The sequence below is a fragment of the Procambarus clarkii genome, chromosome 75 (assembly GCF_040958095.1).
Source record: "Procambarus clarkii isolate CNS0578487 chromosome 75, FALCON_Pclarkii_2.0, whole genome shotgun sequence".
Taxonomy (NCBI): Eukaryota; Metazoa; Arthropoda; class Malacostraca; order Decapoda; family Cambaridae; genus Procambarus; species Procambarus clarkii.
In genome coordinates this window covers 27596109-27620994 of record NC_091224.1, presented here as the reverse complement: position 1 = coordinate 27620994, position 24886 = coordinate 27596109, and the positions used below count along the sequence as shown (strand labels likewise).

General features: G+C 51.7%; 1 protein-coding gene across 3 annotated transcripts in view; it reads right to left on the bottom strand.

Annotated features, from left to right (window-relative positions):
- LOC138356905 (uncharacterized) overlaps positions 1-24886 on the bottom strand; it is a 122222-nt gene that overhangs the window by 13465 nt on the left and 83871 nt on the right. For all 3 annotated transcript variants that reach the window (XR_011224711.1, XM_069313424.1, XM_069313423.1), the window contains exon 5: positions 9105-9168. Coding sequence is in view for 2 of the 3 variants with exons in the window: in XM_069313424.1 (XP_069169525.1) it covers positions 9105-9168 (64 nt within the window). In the remaining variant the exon portion in view is untranslated. The remainder of the gene's footprint in view (positions 1-9104; positions 9169-24886) is intronic.

The window sequence follows — 24886 nt, the reverse complement described above, 5'->3', positions numbered from 1 at the left end:
AAGTAATAAATTCCCTTCCCTGAACATGTATATGTAAAAAAAACTAAAAAATTCCACTTACTTTGGCTGTGGGGACGTGGAGAAGGGGGTGTCACGGGCTGGTCGCCCGTGCGTGAAGCTCCCAGAGGCGGTCGCGTGCACCATTCAAGCACCGCGAGTTGCCACAGCTATATTTTAAATTATTTGTTCTATGTATTTCCAATGTGTTTTTTTTTTTTGTCGTATATGATGCGTATTTGTGTCCTTTACAATATGTATATAGTAGAAGGTTCATAATGTTCCATAGAACTGTGATACATGTATCAGTAATGTGTCCACAATAAATGTATATTGTCGCAAAATTACTTGTTAAAAATTCACTAAAATTACAATATGTACAGGTTCACACACTATTTACACAGTAACACACTATATTACACACTCAGTACTTCGGAAGTGAGTAATAATCGACGAAGCAGTCCATGGTACACAATGAAACTTCGCTATTATTGCACCAGGTACAGATAGACTTTGGCTTCATCCCACATCCTCCGAAAGCCAATCCGAAGACAGCTCCAGAAGACTGAAGAAGCGCAAGACTGAGGTCAAATGACCGCAAGTCTGAAGGTCATCAGCCAAAGCAGCAGAAAGAGTGGGGACCTGAGCATACAACTGCACCAGACCTACATGATGAGGAAGCACAAGGGCGATGAGGCACTCACTGAGGAACTCGAGCGAGCCTCAAGAAGATGACCAGCGCCGAAGAGGCATCTTGCCACTCAAGCGTGCAGGTTTAACAATAGTCACACCAAGCTTCTAGAGAGAAGGGGCAGTCTGCCACCCAGGAAGACTCTGGAACCTCATAACACACCCAATACGAGGGAGAAGAACTGAACTCAAAACAAAGTCGGATCCATGACAGAGGTGTAAACTGGGTCTCGTGGGAGGTATTCCTACATCTTCACTTGTTGCCTGGCATCATATCTACACCTACACTTGCTGCCACACATTATGCCCACACCTACACTTGCTGCCTGTATGCACCAAGGGCCTCCCGAACCACCCCAGGGGAAATCCAAGAAGTAGGTAACCTCCGGAAGGACAAATCCGAGGATCCCAAGGGCACCTGAAAACAAACCCAGGGGGCAGCCGCACTTAACTCAAATTCATAAAGAGAACGAGGTATGAAAACCTCCTCCCTTGCAGCAATATACCCTGCCCAGAAGACACAAGGGGCCCAAGCAGGGTCAAAAGGAGCCCAAGCGCTCCAAGAGGACTCCCCATTATTCCCAGGAACCCCTGACACAGGCCCTGGGGCATAGCCCTCATTGACACCCATCACCCCAGAAGAAAATGTAGAGTCCACGGGAAAAGCTTCGAAGAAGGGAGTCTGCTGGGTCGACCCAGAAGCCTCGGTGGGAAATTCGGGCTCATCCGCCTCCACACCCAAATTGGAAGGGGCAAAACCTGAAGCCACCCAAGCCTCATCCTAAGCTAAGCCCCGCCCTGACTCGGAAACCCTCAGATGGTGTAAAGCCGGAAGCAGGGGGGGGAAAGGAGCAGGGCAAACCATGCCCACCAGGGAAGGAAGCGGGGGCATGGACTGAACCAAGGTCGAAGCAACCAATGCCCCCAAATCCTGGTCCCTAAAACTCAAGTGGGGCTGCCTCGGGGCCTCCAACTGGACAACCAACCCGGGCCGTTGCAATAAGAAGAATCAAGCATGCAACACAGCTGCCACCTGATCCCTGAGATCATCAGATAAGGAATGGGCAAACTGAAGCACAAGCGGGGAACAAGTCGCACAAAATTCTTGGTTGTAGGTGTAACTTAACCGACCCAACAGGCAGCATGACGGAGGCAGTATGGATGATCGTCTCCCTGAGGCAGGGGGCACGAACAATTTTCAATTTCGCACAAGATGAGATGACGACTTGGAACACACATCCATAGTACCCCTGAGCCAACTGGGTTTTTTCAGGAGCCCATAGGGTGAGTAAGCCCTATGGGAAGCCAAGGCACTGGGACTAACTAAGCTGGTAGAACCCTGTCTGTCATCAGACAAATTGACCACCAGTAGCAGCCATGAAACTTCAGGGGCAACAGAGGAGGAGGACCAACACAACCTAGGCTTGCCTAGTAAGAAGCTAGGCAGATGTACTCCGTTAAAAAGTGAAAATTCTGAAAAGAAAAACAAAACCCCCGAAGACACACAACAAATAAACTGGCAGCCAGAGAGAATCATTGGCCGCCACGTGTGCAAGCTGTACCGGTTGCAGTGCGCCCTCCCTAGTCAATAACACTCCCCACCTGGGGTAAGACGATGCAACAATTACAAACAGATTTTCGCTTCCTGTTTCTTCGTTCTGTGTGCTTGCAAATCACGCACTGATGTTCACCCTTGGCTTTAGTACCTGTAGGTGGTACAGAGCACCACTTGGTTTCCGAACTTTAGTTATCCGAAAACTTCCAGTTTCCCGATTGGGGTTGGGGAGTCATGCTCCCCAACCCAAGGGGTCCGCCAAGTGTCAGGCCAGCCTGTGGTGATGGGTGGGAGATGGTCCAGTTTGCCCACTGTGACTTCACAGATTCACGGCCTATTATTTCTATTGTTTTGAATTGTCATGAGGCTGGAATGTTCATTCTGTGCTTTTGATTTACATATCTGCACAATCAAGAAACATCTGTGCACCATGTTGGCTCCAAATGCACGCACTGCATCAGTGATGGCTGACTGGTGGTTGGATGGATGGGGGAGCTTAGATGGGAGGCAGTATGAGAGAGAGGGGAGAATCAGTGAGAAAGGAAGGAAGGAAGGGAGGGAGGGAGGGAGGGAGGGAGGGAGGGAGGGAGGGAGGCTGGCTGGCTGGCTGGCTGGCTGGCTGGCTGGCTGGCTGGCTGGCTGGCTGGCTGGCAGGCAGGCAGGCAGGCAGGCAGGCAGGAAGGAAGGAAGGAAGGAAGGAAGGAAGGAAGGAAGGAAGGAAGGAAGGAAGGCAGGCAGGCAGGAAGGAAGGAAGGCAGGCAGGAAGGCAGGCAGGCAGGAAGGAAGGCAGGAAGGCAGGAAGGAAGGAAGGCAGGAAGGAAGGAAGGCAGGCAGGAAGGAAGGCAGGCAGGAAGGCAGGAAGGCAGGCAGGCAGGAAGGCAGGCAGGCAGGCAGGAAGGAAGGAAGGAAGGAAGGAAGGCAGGCAGGAAGGAAGGAAGGCAGGCAGGAAGGCAGGCAGGCAGGAAGGAAGGCAGGCAGGCAGGAAGGAAGGAAGGCAGGAAGGAAGGAAGGCAGGCAGGAAGGCAGGAAGGCAGGCAGGCAGGCAGGCAGGCAGGCAGGCAGGCAGGCAGGCAGGCAGGAAGGAAGGAAGGAAGGAAGGAAGGAATGAAGGCAGGCAGGCAGGCAGGCTGGCAGGCAGGCAGGCAGGCTGGCAGGCAGGCAGGCTGGATGGCTGACTGGCAGGCAGGCAGGCAGGCTGGCTGGCTGGCTGGCTGGCTGGCTGGCTGGCTGGCAGGCTGGGAAGAAGGCAGGCAGGCAGGAAAGGATGTATGGATGTTGAGGTGAACCATGTGACCTTTGAGAGAGAGAGAGAGAGAGAGTGTGTGTGTGTGTGTGTAATTACCTAAGTGTAATTACCTAAGTGTAGTTACAGGATGAGAGCTACGCTCGTGGTGTCCCGTCTTCCCAGCACTCTGTCATATAACGCTTTGAAACTACTGACGGTCTTGGCCTCCACCACCTTCTCACTTAACTTGTTCCAACCGTCTATCACTCTATTTGCGAAGGTGAATTTTCTTATATTTCTTCGGCATCTGTGTTTAGCTAGTTTAAATCTATGACCTCTTGTTCTTGAAGTGCCAGGTCTGTCGATTTTATCAATTCCTGTTACTATTTTGTACGTAGTGATCATATCACCTCTTTTTCTTCTGTCTTCTAGTTTTGGCATGTTTAATGCTTCCAACCTCTCCTCGTAGCTCTTGCCCTTCAGTTCTGGGAGCCACTTCGTAGCATGTCTTTGCACCTTTTCCAGTTTGTTGATGTGCTTCTTAAGATATGGGCACCACACAACAGCTGCATATTCTAGCTTTGGCCTAACAAAAGTCATGAACAATTTCTTTAGTATATCGCCATCCATGTATTTAAATGCAATTCTGAAGTTAGAAAGCATAGCATAGGCTCCTTGCACAATATTCTTTATGTGGTCCTCAGGTGATAGTTTTCTATCTAGAACCACCCCTAGATCTCTTTCTTTATCAGAATTCTTTAAAGATTTCTCACATAATATATAGGTTGTATGGGGTCTATGTTCTCCTATTCCACATTCCATAACATGACATTTATTAACATTAAATTCCATTTGCCAGGTGGTGCTCCATATACTTATTTTGTCCAGGTCTTCTTGAAGGGCATGACAATCATCTAAATTTCTTATCCTTCCTATTATCTTAGCATCATCAGCAAACATGTTCATATAATTCTGTATACCAACTGGTAGATCATTTATGTACACAATAAACATCACTGGTGCAAGAACTGAACCCTGTGGTACTCCACTTGTGACATTTCTCCATTCCGATACATTGCCTCTGATTACTGCCCTCATTTTTCTATCAGTCAGAAAATTTTTCATCCATGATAGAAGCTTACCTGTCACCCCTCCAATATTTTCCAGTTTCCAGAACAACCTCTTATGTGGAACTCTGTCGAAAGCCTTTTTTAGGTCCAGATAGATGCAGTCAACCCAGCCATCTCTTTCCTGTAATATCTCTGTGGCCCGATCATAGAAACTGAGTAAATTCGATACACAGGATCTTCCTGATCGAAAACCATACTGTCTGTCTGATATTATATCATTTCTCTCCAGGTGTTCTACCCATTTAGTTTTGATTAGCTTTTCCAATACTTTCACTATTACACTTGTCAATGATACAGGTCTATAATTGTGTGTGTGTGTGTGTGTGTGTGTGTGTGTGTGTGTGTGTGTGTGTGTGTGAATGGGTTGGAGGGGGGGTGTCGGTGGTGGGGGAGGGACCGGCTGACTCCGTAAGCCTAACCATACTCGACAAACCTGTGACCCAGATTTGTTTCTTGAATGTACCGCAGAGAGGGAGGGAGGGAGGCAGGCTGGATATGGCCGGCAGAGAGGGAGGGAGGGAGGCAGGCTGGATATGGCCGGCAGAGAGGGAGGGAGGGAGGCAGGCTGGATATGGCCGGCAGAGAGGGAGGGAGGGAGGCAGGCTGGATATGGCCGGCAGAGAGGGAGGGAGGGAGGCAGGCTGGATATGGCCGGCAGAGAGGGAGGGAGGGAGGCAGGCTGGATATGGCCGGCAGAGAGGGAGGGAGGGAGGCAGGCTGGATATGGCCGGCAGAGGGAGGGAGGCAGGCTGGATATGGCCGGCAGAGAGGGAGGGAGGGAGGCAGGCTGGATATGGCCGGCAGAGAGGGAGGGAGGGAGGCAGGCTGGATATGGCCGGCAGAGAGGGAGGGAGGGAGGCAGGCTGGATATGGCCGGCAGAGAGGGAGGGAGGGAGGCAGGCTGGATATGGCCGGCAGAGAGGGAGGGAGGGAGGCAGGCTGGATATGGCCGGCAGAGAGGGAGGGAGGGAGGCAGGCTGGATATGGCCGGCAGAGAGGGAGGGAGGGAGGCAGGCTGGATATGGCCGGCAGAGAGAGAGGGAGGGAGGCAGGCTGGATATGGCCGGCAGAGAGAGAGGGAGGGAGGCAGGCTGGATATGGCCGGCAGAGAGGGAGGGAGGCAGGCTGGATATGGCCGGCAGAGAGGGAGGGAGGCAGGCTGGATATGGCCGGCAGAGAGGGAGGGAGGCAGGCTGGATATGGCCGGCAGAGAGGGAGGGAGGCAGGCTGGATATGGCCGGCAGAGAGGGAGGGAGGCAGGCTGGATATGGCCGGCAGAGAGGGAGGGAGGCAGGCTGGATATGGCCGGCAGAGAGGGAGGGAGGCAGGCTGGATATGGCCGGCAGAGAGGGAGGGAGGCAGGCTGGATATGGCCGGCAGAGAGGGAGGGAGGCAGGCTGGATATGGCCGGCAGAGAGGGAGGGAGGCAGGCTGGATATGGCCGGCAGAGAGGGAGGGAGGCAGGCTGGATATGGCCGGCAGAGAGGGAGGGAGGCAGGCTGGATATGGCCGGCAGAGAGGGAGGGAGGCAGGCTGGATATGGCCGGCAGAGAGGGAGGGAGGCAGGCTGGATATGGCCGGCAGAGAGGGAGGGAGGCAGGCTGGATATGGCCGGCAGAGAGGGAGGGAGGCAGGCTGGATATGGCCGGCAGAGAGGGAGGGAGGCAGGCTGGATATGGCCGGCAGAGAGGGAGGGAGGCAGGCTGGATATGGCCGGCAGAGAGGGAGGGAGGCAGGCTGGATATGGCCGGCAGAGAGGGAGGGAGGCAGGCTGGATATGGCCGGCAGAGAGGGAGGGAGGCAGGCTGGATATGGCCGGCAGAGAGGGAGGGAGGCAGGCTGGATATGGCCGGCAGAGAGGGAGGGAGGCAGGCTGGATATGGCCGGCAGAGAGGGAGGGAGGCAGGCTGGATATGGCCGGCAGAGAGGGAGGGAGGCAGGCTGGATATGGCCGGCAGAGAGGGAGGGAGGCAGGCTGGATATGGCCGGCAGAGAGGGGGGGAGGCAGGCTGGATATGGCCGGCAGAGAGGGGGGGAGGCAGGCTGGATTTGGCCGGCAGAGAGGGGGGAGGCAGGCTGGATATGGCCGGCAGAGAGGGAGGCAGGCTGGATATGGCCGGCAGAGAGGGAGGCAGGCTGGATATGGCCGGCAGAGAGGGAGGGAGGCAGGCTGGATATGGCCGGCAGAGAGGGAGGGAGGCAGGCTGGATATGGCCGGCAGAGAGGGAGGCAGGCTGGATATGGCCGGCAGAGAGGGAGGCAGGCTGGATATGGCCGGCAGAGAGGGAGGGAGGCAGGCTGGATATGGCCGGCAGAGAGGGAGGCAGGCTGGATATGGCCGTCAGAGAGGGAGGCAGGCTGGATATGGCCGGCAGAGAGGGAGGCAAGCTGGATATGGCAGGCAGGCAGAGGGAGGCAGGCTGGATGGCAAGCAGGCAGAGGGAGGCAGGCTGGATGGCAAGCAGGCAGAGGGAGGCAGGCTGGATGGCAAGCAGGCAGAGGGAGGCAGGCTGGATGGCAGGCAGAGAGGGAGGCATGCTGGATGGCAGGCAGAGAGGGAGGCATGCTGGATGGCAGGCAGAGAGGGAGGCAGGCTGGATGGCAGGCAGAGGGGGAGGCAGGCTGGATGGCAGGCAGAGGGGGAGGCAGGCTGGATGGCAGGCAAAGAGGGAGGCAGGCTGGATGGCAGGCAGAGAGGGAGGCAGGCTAGATAGCAGGCAGAGAGGGAGGCATGCTGGATAGCAGGCAGAGAGGGAGGCATGCTGGATGGCAGGCAGAGGGGAAGGCAGGCTGGATGGCAGGCAGAGAGGGAGGCAGGCAGAGAGGGAGGCAGGCTAGATAGCAGGCAGAGAGGGAGGCATGCTGGATAGCAGGCAGAGAGGGAGGCATGCTGGATGGCAGGCAGAGGGGGAGGCAGGCTGGATGGCAGGCAGAGAGGGAGGCAGGGATAGTCATGTGGTTGAACCGCGTGACCTTGAAGAGAGTATGGGATGTAGGGGGGGGGGGGGGAGGTTTGTCGGTGGTGGGGGTGGTGGGGGAGAGACCGGCTCACTCCTGAATTTTAAGCCTAACACACTCGACCCGTTAGCAGGATGGCAGAGAGTGAGGCAGGCAGGCAGGCAGGCAGGCAGGCAGGCTGGCAGGCAGGCTGGCAGACTGGCTGGCATGCAGGCTGGCATGCAGGCAGGCTGGCTGGCAGGCTGGCAGGATGTTCCTGCAGGCTGGCAGGAAACATCCAGAGGATGTTTGCCAGACATCTTAATAATCAGCTAGGAACAATTAAGGACTTTTATAAAGCGGATCAGGACTTCATACTTCACTTATTGGTGAGTACAAACAAAATACGGTTGCATTTACGCTATGAACCTGTCGATGTTTTCACCTAGAGTTTTTTCCATAAATTTTTTGTAATTTTTTTTTTTACATTTCTAGTTTATTTTTTCCCATTTATTTCTAGTTTACGAACTTACATGTTAACCGACGGGTCTCGTCCCCAAGGGGTTTGGAAACCAAGTGGTGCTCTGTATGTAGCTTGAGAAGTGTAAGGTAGTCTTGAAAAGATTATAACAAAAGATCAATTTGTAAGGTACGATTGAAAAGACTCAGTATTCTGAAGAGATTCAGATATTCTTGAAAAGATCGGTTTATAAGGTAGCATTGAGAAAATCCAGGTATTCTTGGAAAGATCTAGGAAAAGCTCAATGACAAAATTCTGTCCTGGAATCACTCATATCTTCACCTGTATATGGGAAAGTGGGTGCAACATCAACATCATCTAATTGTGGTTTGTGTATTACAAAATTATCACAGTCCTCCCTCGCGAATTCATCAGTGCTCCTTATATTGCCATCACCAACGCTGGCAATAAACACCACATGGAAGCCACTAACACACTGTTCATCTATCCTACTTGTATCAGATGCATCATCAATGAACCCAGAACACAATTCATCTATTGTATCATCTATATAAATTGGAGATGACATGAGTGGACATGGGTGGCGCTCGGCTACTACTGGATTCGCTCGCTGTATCGTTCTCATTGGTGCTGCATCACTTGTATCAGACCCTTATGTTAGGTCCTTATTGTGCCTAGCTTCATCAATATCATGACCATTATGTTCCTCAAACAATATGGTTTGAATTTCACCAGTGATGAGTGATCTTTCAACACCGCGTCCGACAGGGGATTGGGAGTGTGCCACCCACATGGTTGCTCATTCAGAACTGATCCAGCCAGCAGCCTTAGGGAAATGTTTTTTTCAAGATGGCTGCCTCTCTTTGGTGGTCCGAGGAGTCCATTTCGTACGCAACCTACAGCTCGTGCATTTTGAATAGTACGAAATCTAAATTGGTGTTTTCCCGGCCTGTGCTTTTTTGCAAAATGAATTTTCTCAGCCAGCACAATCCAGTAGGTAAACTTAGATTATGAACATAATGACTACAACAGAACATCACCTCCCCTGCAACTTAATTCCATGAAACACATTTAATTTATTGTATTTACCTTTTTTCACCTCTATCAATGAATCGTCTAAGCAGCTGTCTGAGTCATCGCATACGTCACCTCTCTGAAAGTTAAAAAACCAGTGTTGAATGTAATGAAATGCCATTTTCTGGGCGAGACCTGGAGGTTTCCTGGAGCTATCCGGCTGATACGGATGTATAAGCTTTGGGCATCAGTCAATGTACATGGAGTTCTAGGTCTACCGGGGGGACCATGAGCCAGAACCTGGCCCCCTCAGAGAGGTGCAAGGAGCAATGACCTATAGAGACACTTTATATATAGTTTAGAAGTATTCCATGTCTGCCATCAACTGAATCGGGCACCCAGAATGACAGGTTCCCCAAAATATCCTCCCATTCTAGTGAAGAAATGCTACTAAATACCGAACGAGAGGATAGAACTCTCCATGAAGAAAAACGATCAAACGAGCATGACGTCATCTTGTTACAAAAGTGCCGCCGTCTTCGCAACGCCCCCTCCCTGGGAGGGTGAAGGGAGAGTGCCAGACGCCCCGCCGGTCAGTCCTTAGCCTAGATGTCAAAACATGCGAAAAGAACTGCTGACTGGAGGGAGGGAGGGAGGGATGCCGGGGAGCCTCCAGGTCTCACCCAGAAAATGGGGTTTCATTACATTCAACGTTGGTTTTCTGGAGGGAGCTCCTTCGGCTTCCCGGAGCTAATTGCTCAAAAACAAGGACAAAAGAGGGACAACCCGGGAGGCGGAAACCACGGGCCCGAGACCCGAAAGCAAGACAACTGGCAACACCAAACGACCCCCGCAGACAACCTGGGAGACCCGAACCCTGGAACAAGGATGAAGGGAACCCAGGCAATGCGAAGAGCAACCAGGGCCACAGAGGCTGCGGCACGCAGGCAATGACAGAGAGCCACAACTAGACACAAGATACACCCCCGACCAAGCCAAACAGGCATCAACAATCCCAGGGATCCCTCCGGAAAATGGCTCAAGCTGCTCATGAGCTGGCCCGGAGCGAAACAACGCCCGAGACAGCCTGCAAAACAGTGCAGAAGAAACATCAAAACTGAAAGCAAGCCTGAGCGGCTCCGCCAGCGCCGCACAAGACACGGCGAAGCACGCAGGTGGGACACCAGTAACAAAGCCACCTGACCACCAAACAGATGGTGAGAGACCCGAGTCAAAAGCACCAAATGCGAAGACTTGAGGAGAAGACCGAACTAGCCACATAACGGACTGGACCGAGCATCTGAAAGAGGTAAAGCTGTGGGAAAACCCTTGGAAAAACCCCTGGTCGCGGGCACCGAGCAAGCAGCACCTGAACTAAGGCTCAGGGAACCAGATGGAACCAGCGCTAGGTCACTTGGAATTTGAACCTGGCGAGCTGGAAAATAACCAAATCCCTGGCAAGCAGAACTGCCCCATCCGGGAGAAACCTCCCCTGGGACCGCCAAAGAATCAACAAGATCCGATACGGACAACTAGAAGAAGCTGCTTGTAGAAACTGCCCAACTGCAGACTCCGCAAACAGCTAGGACAAATGGCGAAAGAAAACAAAGAGTAAGGTCCCAGGCAAGAGCCAACGAGGAAATGAGCATCACTAGCCAACATGCAAAACGTGAAGCGAAAAATGGCGACACTGTATCCCGCAGGAACGGCGGGAACAGCTCCAGCAGAGCAGATGACACATTTGCCACTGATGTACGGAGAAGGAGAACATTAGAGGACATGTACTGCATGAAAATACAAAGATTTAGTACGTAAAATAAATAAAAAAAAAAGTCCGCAGCCATGACTGGAAACACTGGCACCTCTTGTCCTAATGACAACATACAGCAGGAGGGCAAGAGTAGGTGATACGAGAACTACCTCCACCTGCCGAGGGGTCAACAGAGCAGCCCATAAGATCATGCAAGAAGATGAAAGAACACAGATCTATAACCAAACACCGGCATTGGGCAGAATCAGGGATCCAAACACGTACAAAGAAAAGAAGCCGGAGCTGGAGGTACACAACCAAAGCCCACCGACATCAGCCAAGAACTGACAGACCCGGGTAGCCGGCAGGATGTCTGGGTCTCCCCCTTCCCCCTCCCGGGAAGGGGGAGGGGGGTTGCGCAGACAGCAGGACTTTGATAACGAGATGACGTCATGCTCGTTTGATCATTTTTCTTCATGGCGAGTTTTATCCTCTCGTTCGGTGTTTGGTAGCATTTCTTCAAAAGAAAAGGAGGGTGTTTCAGGGTGCCTATTTTTCTGCGTGCACGACCCGGTCGATGGCAGACATAGTGTTCTTCTAAACTATATATAAAAGGTGTCTCTAGAGACCATTGTTCCTCGCACCTTTCTGAGGGGGCCAGGTTCTTGCTCGTGGTTCCCGGTATGCCTAGAACTCCATGTACATTTACTGATGCCCAAACCTTATACGTATCAGCCGGATAGCTCCGGGGAGCCGAAGGGGGCTCCCCCCAGAAAAGCAGAGTTGAATGTAATAAAGGGACAATTTCTGACCAAGCCCCGGTGGCTCTCTGAAGCTACAATGCTGATAAAGTGCCAAACAACTAGTGCCATCAGTTGTGGAGTTGTTTTCGTCCTACCAGAGAACACAAGCCAGCCCCTGGCCCCCTCTGGAGAAGCAGAGTGTGCAGTGACACTATAATAAAATTGTTAGTGAATTTTAATCATGTCTGCCACCACCGGGAAAGCACCAATAAAGTCAGTGAAATAAAACAGACCACTGCTGGTTATAAGGAAAGATCAAGGCCTCAAATTTGCCAAAAGAACTCCCATCCATCAAAAAAAAAAAAAAAAATGAAAAAAAAAAAAACATTGAATGTAATGAAACGCCATTTTCTGAGCGAGACCCGGAGGCTCCCCGGAGCTATACCGGGCTGATGTGTATATATTAGACCGTGGCAACAGTCAATCGGAGTTCTAAGCCTACCGGGGACCAGAGCCGGAACCTGGCCCCCTCAAGAGAGGCACGAGGAGCAATGGCCTAAAGACAACCCATGTAATTGGAAGCAGTCTTTTTCCGCCTGACAGCTGGGTGGACAGCGCTTCGGATTCGTAGTCCTAAGGTTCCGGGTCCGATCCCCGATGGAGACGGAGACAAAAGGGCTAAATGTTTTTCACCCTGATGCCCCTGTTACCTAGCAGTAAATAAGAACCTGGGAGCTAGACAGCTGCTACGGGCTGCTTCCTGGGGGGTGGAGGCTTGGTCAATGACCGAGCCGCAGGGACACCAAGCCTCGAAATCATCTCAAGATAACCTCAAGATACCAGGTCAGGCACCCACAAAGGTAGGAATCTCAAAACAAACTACTGCTGGTCAAAAATTGCAAACCAAAAGCCGAACTAACAAACAGAACTCCCCAATTAAAAACAAGAAACAAACATGACGTTACCACAACCGCCGCGCATCCGTCTGCACAACCCCCCTCCCTTGGAGGGGGACGGGGGGTTCCCAGACCTCCACGCCAACAACTCTCCTCAGTTCAGAGGCCGAGTATCAAAAATGCAAAAAAAAAACGCCGACCAGAGGGAGGGAGGGAGGGATGCCGGGGAGTCTCCAGGTCTCACCCAGAAAATGGCGTTTCATTACATTCAACGCTGTTTTTTGTGGAGAACCCCTTTGGCTCTCTGGAGCTACCTAACCAAAGATAAGAAGAAAAGGGACTAACCCGGGAGGCGCTCGTCACTCGCTCCTTAACTCAAAGTCGAGATAACAGGCCGCAACCTGCGACCCAAGGCTATACACGCCTGAGAAGGACTAGGAACATTAACAACAGAACGTGCAGCCAGGACCCTGTTTGACCTCCAATAGCCTCGTGCCCAAAAGATAGGCCAGGACATTACCAAAACAGTATCCCGAATGCCGAACTTATGAACGGCGTGGGCATGGGGAAAGACCGCAGGCTGGCTGAACCGAATTATCCTGCGGACAATCTGGGAGACCCGCGATCTGGAATAGGGAAGACGGGGAAACTGGGTCAACCCAAAGTGCATCCTCTGCCACAGAGGCCGTAACATGCAAATAACAGCGAAGAGCCACAGACACAAAACAGCGCTGAACCAACTAAGCATCAACAAACCAAGGACCTCTCCGGGAAGCAGCCGGCTCATTTTTCGCCAGAAAAGAAGGAGACAGCTACAAACGAAGAAAAGGGCCACCAGGACTAAAAGAGCAGAAACCCCCTGTGCAGGAGGAGAGCATGAAACTCTCCGACCCGACCCCCAGAGGCCAACGCCACATAAAAAAAAAAGTCGTAGAAAACAGTCCTGAACCAAGGGGGGGGGGGGGCCACCCTAAACCGAGAAGGGAGCAGAGAGCACCCGGTGCAACAACCAGGACAACTCCGGCGGTGCATGAGCAGGCCGGAGATGAACAACGCCCGAGAAAGCTTGTGGAACAGATCAGATGTGACATCCACCCCAAATGCAAGCTGCAGCGGCTCCGCCAGCGCCACCCGAAACAAGGCGACAGTATCTGGCATAAGAAAACGGTCCTGAAACAACCAAGAGAGAAAGGACATAACCGACCAGAAATCGAAGACAACCTATGAAGAGACAGGTGCTGAAAACATCGCCGGGAAATTTCATATTGCCGTCGAGACGAAACTTGCAGGTGGGACACCAACTAAGCCACCTGATCACCATACAGGTGGTGATAAACACGCTTCAAAAACACCAGACGTGAGAGGCAGAGAAGATCGAACCAGCCACGTACTGGAATGGTGCAATCTGCTAAAAGAGGTGGAGCCGCGGGAAGACCCTCGGGTTCAGACATTGAGCAAGAGGCGCCTGAAACCAGGGCTGGGCCGACCACCAAAGAGCCAACACGACCACTCATCCCTTGGAAGTCTCTCTAAGCTAACCAGGACCCGGAGCAACAACTGAACCGGTGGGAAGAGGTACAGGTAACCCCAACTCTACCAGTCCAGCCGAAAGGCATCGCCCTCGACGGTCACACAGTCTGTGAAGGGCACCACATACACTGGAAGACACCTCAACCAAATCAATGTGAAAAGGTCCACCTCTAGGTGCCCATGCCCGTAAAGCAAACTGAACGAGTCTGGGTCGATTGTCTATTCCATGGATAGGGGGAATGAACAGAGACAGGACATCCGCCAGTATGTCTGACACCTTCTGAAGTGACGAGCCCCAAAGAGCCAAGGACCGCATCGAACTCCCGCGGTTCAGACAATGAACCACCGAGGAGCAGTTCAAATTGAGCTGGATCATTGCTCCACAAGCAACACAAACCCTCTGAAGCAAATGTCACCCCACCGCGAACTCCTACGCCGTGCTGTGAGCCCGACGGAAGGACAAACCCCACCGACTCTGGCCGACTGATGAGCACTGGTCACAGAACCCCAGCTGAGAGACGAGGCATCCGTGAACACATCGAGCGAGGGCTCGGGGAGGAATCAGGGCATAGAACCCCGAAAAAACCAGCGTTGAATGTAATTACACCCCATTTTCTGGGTGAGCCCCGGAGGCTCCCTGGAGCTTATCGGGCTAATGTATGTTATATTAGACCGGGACATTAGCTAAGGAGTTCAGACCTACCAGGGACCAGCGCCAGAACCTGGCCCCTTCAGAGAGGTTTCAGGGAGCAATGGCCCTGGAAAAACCCCTTGTGGTTGGGGTTTTACTTATCTGCCATCGACCGGGGTTTGCACCCAGAAAGGTAGGCATAACAAAACAAACCCCACATGGTAAAAAATCTAAAACAAAAAAACGAACAGAGAGGAAGAAACTCCCTACAATCCCAAGGAAACAAGCAAACAAACAAACATCACACTTTACTGCCACGCCGATCGTCCGCGCAGCCCTTCCCGCCCCGAGAGGGGGAGGGGGGAGCCCTGGACCTACCGCGCCGGCTGCCTAGCATCAGTTCGGAAGCTAAGCTTCAACCAACGCGAAAAAAACGCTGACCGGTGGGAGGGAGGGTTGCCAGGGAGCCTCCGGGGGTCACCCAGAAAACGGCGTTTCATTACATTCAACACTGGTTTTCTGTGGGGAGCCCCTACGGCTCCCTGGAGCTTCATACCCAAAGATAAGGAAAAGAAAGGGCTGACCCGGGAGGTGACTGCCACAAACTCCGCAACGCAAAGCCGAGACAACAGGCTGCAACCTATAACCCAAGGCAACAAGAACGCACAGGAGCAGATGCGCATAAAGCATGGGCGACCAAGAACCTGTGCGACCCTCAAATCCCTGTGCCCAAAAATAGCCCTAGACGTCACCAACACAGCAGCCAAAGCTGCAAACGTCCGAACAGCACGGGCGCACAGACAGACTGCAGGCTGGAATACCTAAAAACTCTGCGGACGAGTCCTGAAACAGGGAACGAGGGGGAACCGGATCAACCCAAAGCGCATCCGCAGACACGGTACGCAGGTAACGGCAAAAAAGGGCAACCGGACAATACAGGACGCACCCCCGGCCGAACCAATCAAGCATCAATTACCCAAGAACCCCTCCAGAAAGCAGCCGTCTCGACCGTCGACAGAAGGACAGAGAAAGGCTGCAAATGTACAAACCCACCACCAGTACCAAAGAGCAGAAACCATAACCGAAGAGGCTACCACAAACTGAGGAGAAGATAAGAAGGCACCCTGATCGAGGACCAGAACAATTCAGGCGACGCATGAGCAGGCCGGAGGTGAAACGAAACACGAGAAAGCTTACGAAACAGGGCAGATGTGACGTTCACCCCGAACGCAAGCTAAGAAACATCAAAAACTGTAGTCCTGAAAACCCAAGAAAGGACAAGACAACCCGATACAAAAGAGAAGACAACCTATGAAGAGCAAGAAAAAGTGTATAGAAACACCAGGAACGTCATACTGTCACCGAGACGAAGCTCGCAGGTGGGACACCATCAACAAAGCCACCTGATCGCCACAGAGATGGTGATACCTGTGTCAAAATACCAGACGCGAAGAGCTGAGGAGAAGGCCGAACCAGTCACGTACAGGACCGGTCCGACCTGCCGAAAGAGGCGGAGCCACGGGAAAATGCCCCGGGTTCGGACACCTATCAAGTAGCGTCTGAAAATAAAGCTGGGCCGGCCACCAAGGGACCATAAGGACTACTCTCGTGGGAATGGGCTCCAACCGAGCCAGAACCCGAAACAACAATTTGAACCAGGAGAAGAGGAACAGGTACCCCCACCTCGACCAGTCCTGCCGAAAGGCATCCACCGTGAACGCCTCGCAGGCGGGTAAAGGAGCCACATAGAATGGGCGACGCCTAGACCATGACGACTCGAAGACGTCCGTGGCCAGGAGTCCATACGTTCAGCAGAGCCAACGAAATGAGTCTGCGATGACTGGCCAATCCATGAACAGAGGAATGAACCGAGACAGCTGTCCGCCAGGACGCAGGACACACGCCGGACATGAACCTCACGGTTAGCCAAACCCCGAGAATCCAGCAAACGAGCCACTCAGGTCAAACACCTAAGAGAAACCCTGTGGTTCCAGAAAAGAACCACCAGAGAACAGTCCGAATGGAGCTGAATGGTAGAGCACCGAGTGACCCAAACCCTCCGAAGCACAAACCAGACAGCCACAAACTCTCGAACCGTGCTGTTAGCCCGATAGACTGACAGACCCTACCATCCCCAGCCAACCTGGCGAGCACTTGTCACAAAGCCCCAGCCGAGAGATGACCTGTCCGTGAACACGTCGAGCGAAGGCTCGGGGAGGTGTCAAGTCACGGAACCCCGAAAACCCCAAAGAGGAAGCTGGTGACGCAGCACCAACACAAGATCCCCAGAGGAACGAACCCAACGATTGCAAGAGAGGTGGAAGGGGAGTCTCCGAAGGAACCAAACAGATGCCGAAGCCAAACCCCGTGGGCAGACCAGCATGTCGAAGTTCAGACTCCCGCACAACTGCTCGAGCAACCGCCGAGCAACCCGAGACCCCGTCATGAACAGCCGAAGGCGGGATCACAGCTACAGCAACACTTCTGGAAGGAAAGACAAGGAGCGGCCCAAGAGCCCTAAACAAGACCCATGCAGGTCAGAACCCGGGACAAACAAATGGAATAGCCTCTGGATCACCAGGAAACCAAACCCGGCGATCAGGAAAGAACCACACCCCTGGCAAGCAGACAAGCGGACTGACTGGGAGCCCACACCAGCCAGTCGTCGAGGTAGGCCAAACACCCAATCCCAAGCAGACTCAGACAGGGCACCAAGATCCGGTAAAGATGCATAATTACACCAAGTGCCAATTACAAAATAGGGAAGGCAACAAAAGCAGTAAGCCTGAAGCCCCACCACCAACTGTGCCAGTTCCAGAAAACTGGAGAGGAACATGCCAAGAATTGACCTGGAGGTCCAGGGGCCCCCATCCAGGCACCTGGCCCCAACAGAAGCCGGACAAGAGACAACAGTCCTCCGATGAGGGCATAGAATCCAGGGCGCAGACTAAAGAAGTCCAGAAAAACCGCAGATTCGACAGGCCCATGTCTGCATAGAGCAGACGGGAACCCCAGAAGAATAGGGCGGATCGACCAAGTCCAATGCACCCACGAAGATGACATGACGAAGCGCAGGGGAAGAAGTCCACCCTGCCAGCCCTGAACCCCCTAAAGGGGAAAAAACTGTCCACCGCCGCCACCAGAGGCCAGAAGACAAGCAAAAGCGCCCACTAACTGCGGGACCATGCGAGAGTCAGCAGAGCAAGCTGCTTCCCCAGCGCCCCGTCAACAGAGAAGGGAACAGAGCCCCTTCCGAAAGAAAAAGTATACATACACATACATATATTATGTATATACACATACAAATACATATACATACACATACACACAAGGTATGTTACACAAACGTGCGTATGCACATACACATGTGCACACACACACACAGTGTACACATGTACATGCACATGTGTACACATGAAAAGAAAATTACAAGCCGCCGACCAGCGGGCAGAGAGCACCACGCCGGTCAGGTGAAGAAGGCACAAAACTGCATCAAAAGGCCCACCTCGACAACAAAACCCAAAACACCCAGCACGACCACAACATGTGCCAAGACCCAAAAAGATCAGTCTGCAAGCCAGGAAGACCCTGGAACCCCAGAAGGCAGAACCGGGTCACACACGAGGAAACAAAGCCCCCTGAACCAACAAAAGGGGCCCAAGAGGAAGAAACCTCCAGAACGAAACCAAAGAACCCAAAGGAACTCGGAATCGAACCAGGGGGAGCCCAAACCACCACATTTGCCAGTGGAGATACAGGCATACTGTAACCCCGCGATTATCCGGGATTCGAACATCCGAAAAACGCCCTTATACGGCCAAAATCGTGAACGGATAAAGTTATCACAATATCCGGCCAAAATAGCCACAGGGACCGGATTAAAGCAGGTTTTCTGCAGAAATTACACTATCCGGTCAGTCCCCCTGATAATCGTGCCTTTGTCCGTATATGAAAACATGAGGCGGGCCATACGGTATTAATCCCGTCTGCCCGAGACTCGAGGCGCATGGTGTAGGTAGGGGTGGGGTGGGTGGGTGGTGTTGGGAGGGGTTACCTGGTTGATGGTTGGTTGGTTGATGTGCGGTGCGTCAGGAGGGACTACCTGGGTACAGGAATTACCATTAATTTTAGAACAATTAATCATAGCCAAAAACAAATAAATAACTACTAGTAATTATGTAATAACAAATAAATAAGTTTCCTAAAAGCATTGTGCACAGGCTGAAGTTTCCTTCAAAAATATTGTGAATTTTTTTTCCTCCTGGCGGCCTACGTAACGCTATGGCTGCCCCAAGTGGACCTGTCCAACACTGGTCAACCCATGTGCGTCCGTCCCTCGTGTTATACACAGTGCTGCGCCATTAGTGAAATATTTTTTTAAATAACTTTCTTAATTTTCATAGTAATTTTGAACATTTTTGGCCAAGAATATGTCTGGTAGCAGCATCAATCGTTCTGGAAGTGTTAAGAGGAAGAAGATTGTCCTAGCAATTAAAGACAAGTTACGTGTTGTTCAAACAGTGAGGCGTCACAGGCAGCCAAGCGCCTTCAACAAGTGAGGCGTCACAGGCAAGCCAAGCGCCTTCAACAAGTGAGGGCATGCAAGCGCTTCAACAAGTGAGGTGCAAGCAAGCACCTTCAACAAGTGAGGCCTCACAGGCAACCCAAATGCCCTCAATCAGTGAGGCTTCAGCAGCTAGCAGTCAAAACTAACTTAGCTTAATGAACTTACAGTAATTTTAAGTGTTAATTTTAGTGTTGTGTTAGTATAGGTTACGTAAATTGTTAAGAATTTTTAACTTCAAGATGTGTGGCATCAATCAAGAAGACGAACACCAACAAGGTAACTTGAGGTTTCTAGTTGAATATTTAATAATTGTATGTGGCAAGGCAATTCAAATTATGTTTGTAGTATAAAAATAGTTGGAAATGGTCACTTTTGGACTCGTAGGTGAAAAAGTACCATTATCCGAAAAATGTGATAATCTGGCTGGGGGTCCTTCCCATATAGTCCGGATGATCGAGTGGAGACAGTACCTCAGAATACGAGTTTAATCCGTTCCTGGAGACGCCTCGCATTCCGAAAACTCGCATTCCGAAGTTAATTTCCCCATAAGAAATAAAGGGAAATGAATTAATCCGTTCCTGACTACCCCAAAAACCCCACATCAAACTAAATTTTTATACCTAATTTACCTAATTCATCTAAATAAACCTACAAAACTATGTTCCAGTTATTACTTACCTTGCTGTCGAGTGCTGTAGGCGTATGGAAGATGGTGAGGAGGAGAGGAGTTACTGTTTGGAAGGGGAGTCCCCTTCCATAATCACATCAGGCAGTGAGGACCTTTCTGGTGTGCTCTCCCTGGGACGTTTTACCTGAGTGCCACTAGGTCCTGGTTGAGGCTCACTGCTCGATTTCCTCACCACAAATCTGTCCATGGAAGCTTGCTTTTCCCTTCTTCGCAAGCTCTCTCTGTAGTAAGGCATCACATTGTCATTGAAAAGATTAAGACAACGGCCTACTACAGCTTTCTCTGGGCGAGTCTGTTCAATAGTTGTTTGAATCTCTTCCCACATCTGACACACCTTCTTAATTACTGCAGAAGGGACATTCGCTGGTGCTGCTGCCACCTCCTCCTCCACTGCAGAATCATTCGCTGCTGCGTTGGCTTGCTGTTCCTGTTGAAGGGCTAGGAGTTCTTCGGTGGTCAGTTCTTCGTTGTGTTCTTCCACCAACTCCTCCACATCATCACCATCCAATTCCAAGCCCATTTGCTGGCCTAGACTAACAATTTCCTCAACAATAGGCGCATCATTTATAGGCTCAAACCCCTCAAAGTCTAGTTCTCTCACACCTTCAGGCCACATTTTTCTCCAGCCAGAGATCAGGGTTCTTTGAGTCACTTCTTGCCAGGCTTTGTCAACGAGTTTTAAAGCACTACAAATGTTAAAATGCTCTCTCCAGAACTCTTTGAGGGTGAGGTTTGTGGCTTCAGTCACTTCAAAACATTTCCGGAAAAGTGCCCTTTCATAAAGTTTCTTAAAATTCGCTATGATTTTCTGGTCCATAGGCTGAATTAGAGGAGTGGTGTTAGGAGGAAGGAATTTAACTGTGAGGAATTTATTGTATCTAGGCAACAAATCATCTTCCAAGCCTGGAGGATGAGCAGGAGCATTGTCAAGGAGAAGCACGGCTTTGAGTGGCAATTGTTTCTCCTGCAGATATTTTTCTATGGCAGGGCACAGCACTTCATTCACCCACTCCGAAAAAATAAGCCTGGTCACCCATGCTTTTTTATTAGACTTCCACATCACACACAAATGGGTTTTCTGCACATTATACTGTTTGAAAACCCTTGGATTTTCAGAATGATACACTAGCAAGGGTTTAATTTTCAAATCGCCACTCGCATTTCCACACAGCACAAGCGTAAACCTATCTTTCATAGGCTTGTGTCCAGGCAAGGATTTTTCCTCCTTGGTAATGTATGTCCTCTTAGGCATTCTTTTCCAAAACAGTCATGTTTCGTCACAATTAAACACTTGTTGCGGTAGGTATCCCTCAGCCTCTGCAAACTCTTTAAATTCGTCAATAAATCGTCCAGCGGCTGGTTTGTCTGAGCTGGCTGCCTCCCCATGCCTTGTAACACTATGGATACCACTTCTCTTTCTAAATTTTTCAAACCAGCACCTGCTTGCCTTAAACTCTTTCTTATCTGCATCACTCGTTGCAGGGGTCTTCTTTAGAAGGTCTTCGTGCAACACCCTGGCTTTCTCACAAATAATGGCCTCCGAAACACTATCACCCCTCAACTCCTTGTCGTGTATCCAAATTAATAACAACTTTTCCACTTCAAGTATTTGTGGTCTTTGTGTCGTTAATGTTCTTACTCCTTTTGCCACATTAGCACTCATAATCTTATTTTTCTTCTTAAGTATAGTGCATATTGTTGATGTAGCTTTGTTGTACTGCCTACAAAGTTCAACAACACGTGTACCGTTCTCATGCTTCCGAATGATCTCTTGTTTCTCCTCTATTGTCATCCTCACATGAGCTTTCTGGCCTTTATCCTTACCACTGGCTTTCTTGGGACCCATGGTGATATATAACAAATTGTATAGACAAATCACCAAAAATCCAACAAAACACTGAAAATCCGCGAGAAGAATTGATGTGGGGGTAGTCACTGAGCGCGAGACAATGGTAAACTGAGGGGCGGCGGGGCAGAGGGGCGACGATCGCCGAACCACCACGCGCTAGGTCGGCCTGTACGCGTATCAACAAACTCGCGTCCCGAAGTAACCCTCGCCTTCCGAGACAAATTTTTGGAGTAAATACTGCTCGTCTTCCGAAAACCTCGCATACAGGGACACTCGCATTCCGAGGTACCACTGTACACCACAGAAAAGGCAAAGCACAGCCCCAGACAGAACCCCCAGGGAAACGGTCAAAACAGACTGAAAACCCGAGGGACAAGGTGTGGGAGCAAGTATAACAGACAGGGACACTGAGCCCAAACCCTAGGGCCCAGACAAAAAACAGACGAAACCCGGTGTAAAATCACATTCAATCGTTCCCAGGGGAACAGGAAGCGGGCAGAAAACACCAGAAAAGCCAAGAAACGACAATAGGAGAATAAAATCCCTGAAAGGAGGTGAAAAACTCGCCCAAGAAGCTCGCTCGCACACCCAGGCGCATGTAAACAAACCGCAACGCCGCTCTGGTAGCCATGCCGGAAAACCGGCAGAAGAAAATGGCCACCTGAACAGAGGGCTGTGATGGACGCAAAAGATACGAAAACACGCCAGCAAAAGTGGGAAGCAAACAGACTGGATGGGCGAAAAACTCAGCCCAGAAGCAGAAAACCCAGACAGGGGCAAACTGCCCCAGAACTGCTAGCAGGCAACCCCCACAGCCCCGGGAACCCACAACAGAGGCCCCGGGGCAGAGCCGTCCTCCAAGCCCTTCGCCCTTAAAGAAAAGCAAGAGTCCATGGGAAAGGCAGCAAGAAAGGGCAGGTGGTAAGCCCCAGAAGCCTTGGCAGGAGGAACAGGCTAGAAAACCTCCGTCCCAAACCCGAACGGGGCAGCCCCCGAAAACCACCAGAGTCTCGGCCCCAATTAAACCCCGCCCCAACCCTGAAACCCGCAGACTGTCCGGAGCCGGGAACAGGGAGGGAAAGGGGCAAACAGCACCTAACCAAAACGGAGCGGCCTCAGGGCATCCGAGTGGGAAACCAACCTAGCGTGTTGCAGCAACCTAACCTAGCTTGCAACACTGATGCCGCCTGTACTCTGAACAGTAATAACATGAGGAGAGTGCTGGAGAACAAGCAGAGTATCTCTCGCAAGACTCCGGGTCAAGGTGTCAGTGACCCAACAGGCAACATGACGGAGGTAAAAGTGGCGACTGTCACCCAGAGACAAGGGCACAGCAACCAACGATCCCGTACAAGACGGGTTGGGACCCAGAAGACACATTCAATGGCCCACTGAGCCCGACAGGGGTTTCCAGGGCCCGTAGGGGTAACAACTACGGGAAGCCCAGGCAAGGTGTTGCTAACCGGTTAAACACCCAAAAATAACAAGGGGTAGAGGACAACACTGATAACCCCTGCAACGTGTACAATCACATGGGCCTAGCAGAGGGCCACCAAACACTACCAGTCGACCTATAGCCACACTAGGCAGACCCCCACCAGGCAAATAAAAATAAAAACAAAAGAAAACCCCCACAAAAGTACACTGTCTCCAGAGGCAACAGGAACCAGTCGCCGTTTAGGTGGCAGGTCGTGCAACACCTTGATGTCTTAACCAGCACAATACCAGTCCCTTCCCAGAGCCAAACAAGGGCCACAAGCCCCAGCTGGCCCCAAGAGCGAGGCAAATGCCGAGCAGCAAGAACCTCTACAGGAATGATTCCCGAACGCCCCAGGGAAGATAACCCTGTCATGCAGGGGCAGTACTTATCACAGGGTGCTTAGGGAAGGAAGCCCCTAAGCGCATGCAGCCCCGGCACTGAGGAGGTACTCCTGGCCACCGCACAACACAACACACGGCAGTGAACGCCACAAGGCAAACACCGCCTAGGAAACCGAGGCCAGAAAAGCGTCTATCCCGGTTGACATTAGCTTACGAACTGATGCTAGGCAGCCGGCGCGGTAGGTCCGGGGCTCCCGCCTCCCCCTCTCGGAGCGGGGAGGGCTGCGCGGACAATCGGCGCGGCAGTAAAGTGTGATGTTTGTTTGTTTCTTTGCTTGTTTCCTTGGGATTTTGCTTGTTTCCTTGGTAGGGAGTTTCTACCTCTCTGTTCGGTTTTTTGTTTTAGTTTTTTTACCATGTGGGGTTTGTTTTGTTATGCCTACCTTTCTGGGTGCAAACCCCGGTCGATGGCAGATAAGGAAAACCCCAACCACAAGGGGGTTTTCCAGGGTCATTGCACCCTGAAACCTCTGTGAAGGGACCAGGTTTTGGCGCTGGTCCCTGGTAGGTCTGAACTCCTTAGCTAATGTCCCAGTCTAATATAACATACATTAGCCCGATAAGCTAAGGAAGCCGTAGGGGCTCCCCATAGAAAAAACCTCAGAGGAAGCCGGTGACACTGCAGCCGATGCAAGGCTCCCAGGATCCGAACACAGCAATCACGAGAGCGGCGGAAGGGACGCCCCCAAGAACCAGAACATCCGCCGAAGTCAGATCCAACCCGACGGGTAGACCAGCACAACCAAGATCAGGCTCCCACACCGCCGCTCAAACAACCCATGAGTGACCCGGGTGCTCTCCAAAAACAGTCATAAGCGGGACCTCAGCCATAACAATGCCGCCAGAGGGAGAGACAAGGAAGCGGTCCAAGAATCCCAGCCCAGTCAGAACCTGAGAGGGAACCAATTGGGACTTCCAGTACACCAAGAACACGAACTCGGCGAGCTGATAGGGAACCAAATCCCTGGCGAGCAGACACAAGGATTGGCTGGGAGGCCACACTAGCCAATTGTTGAGGTAACCCAGAAGCAACTGCGTCACCACGACCTGGTTAAGGCGCGTGGACATGCGAGGTGCCAGATCCAACTGGAAGGAAGGCAAAGAAAGCGGTGTCACTCCATGACGAAACCGAGCCAGTCCCTGAACATCGGATGAATTAGGACATGCTAATACGCGTCCCAGAGGTCCATAGACACCATTCAAGTGCCAAAAGCAGCCGGACCCAAGTAGTCATCTGAAAGGAAAGGCAAAAGACCCATGGGATCATACAGGGCAAGTCCAGTATGAATCGCAGATCTGCCCAGTCCTGTTTCGGAACTGAA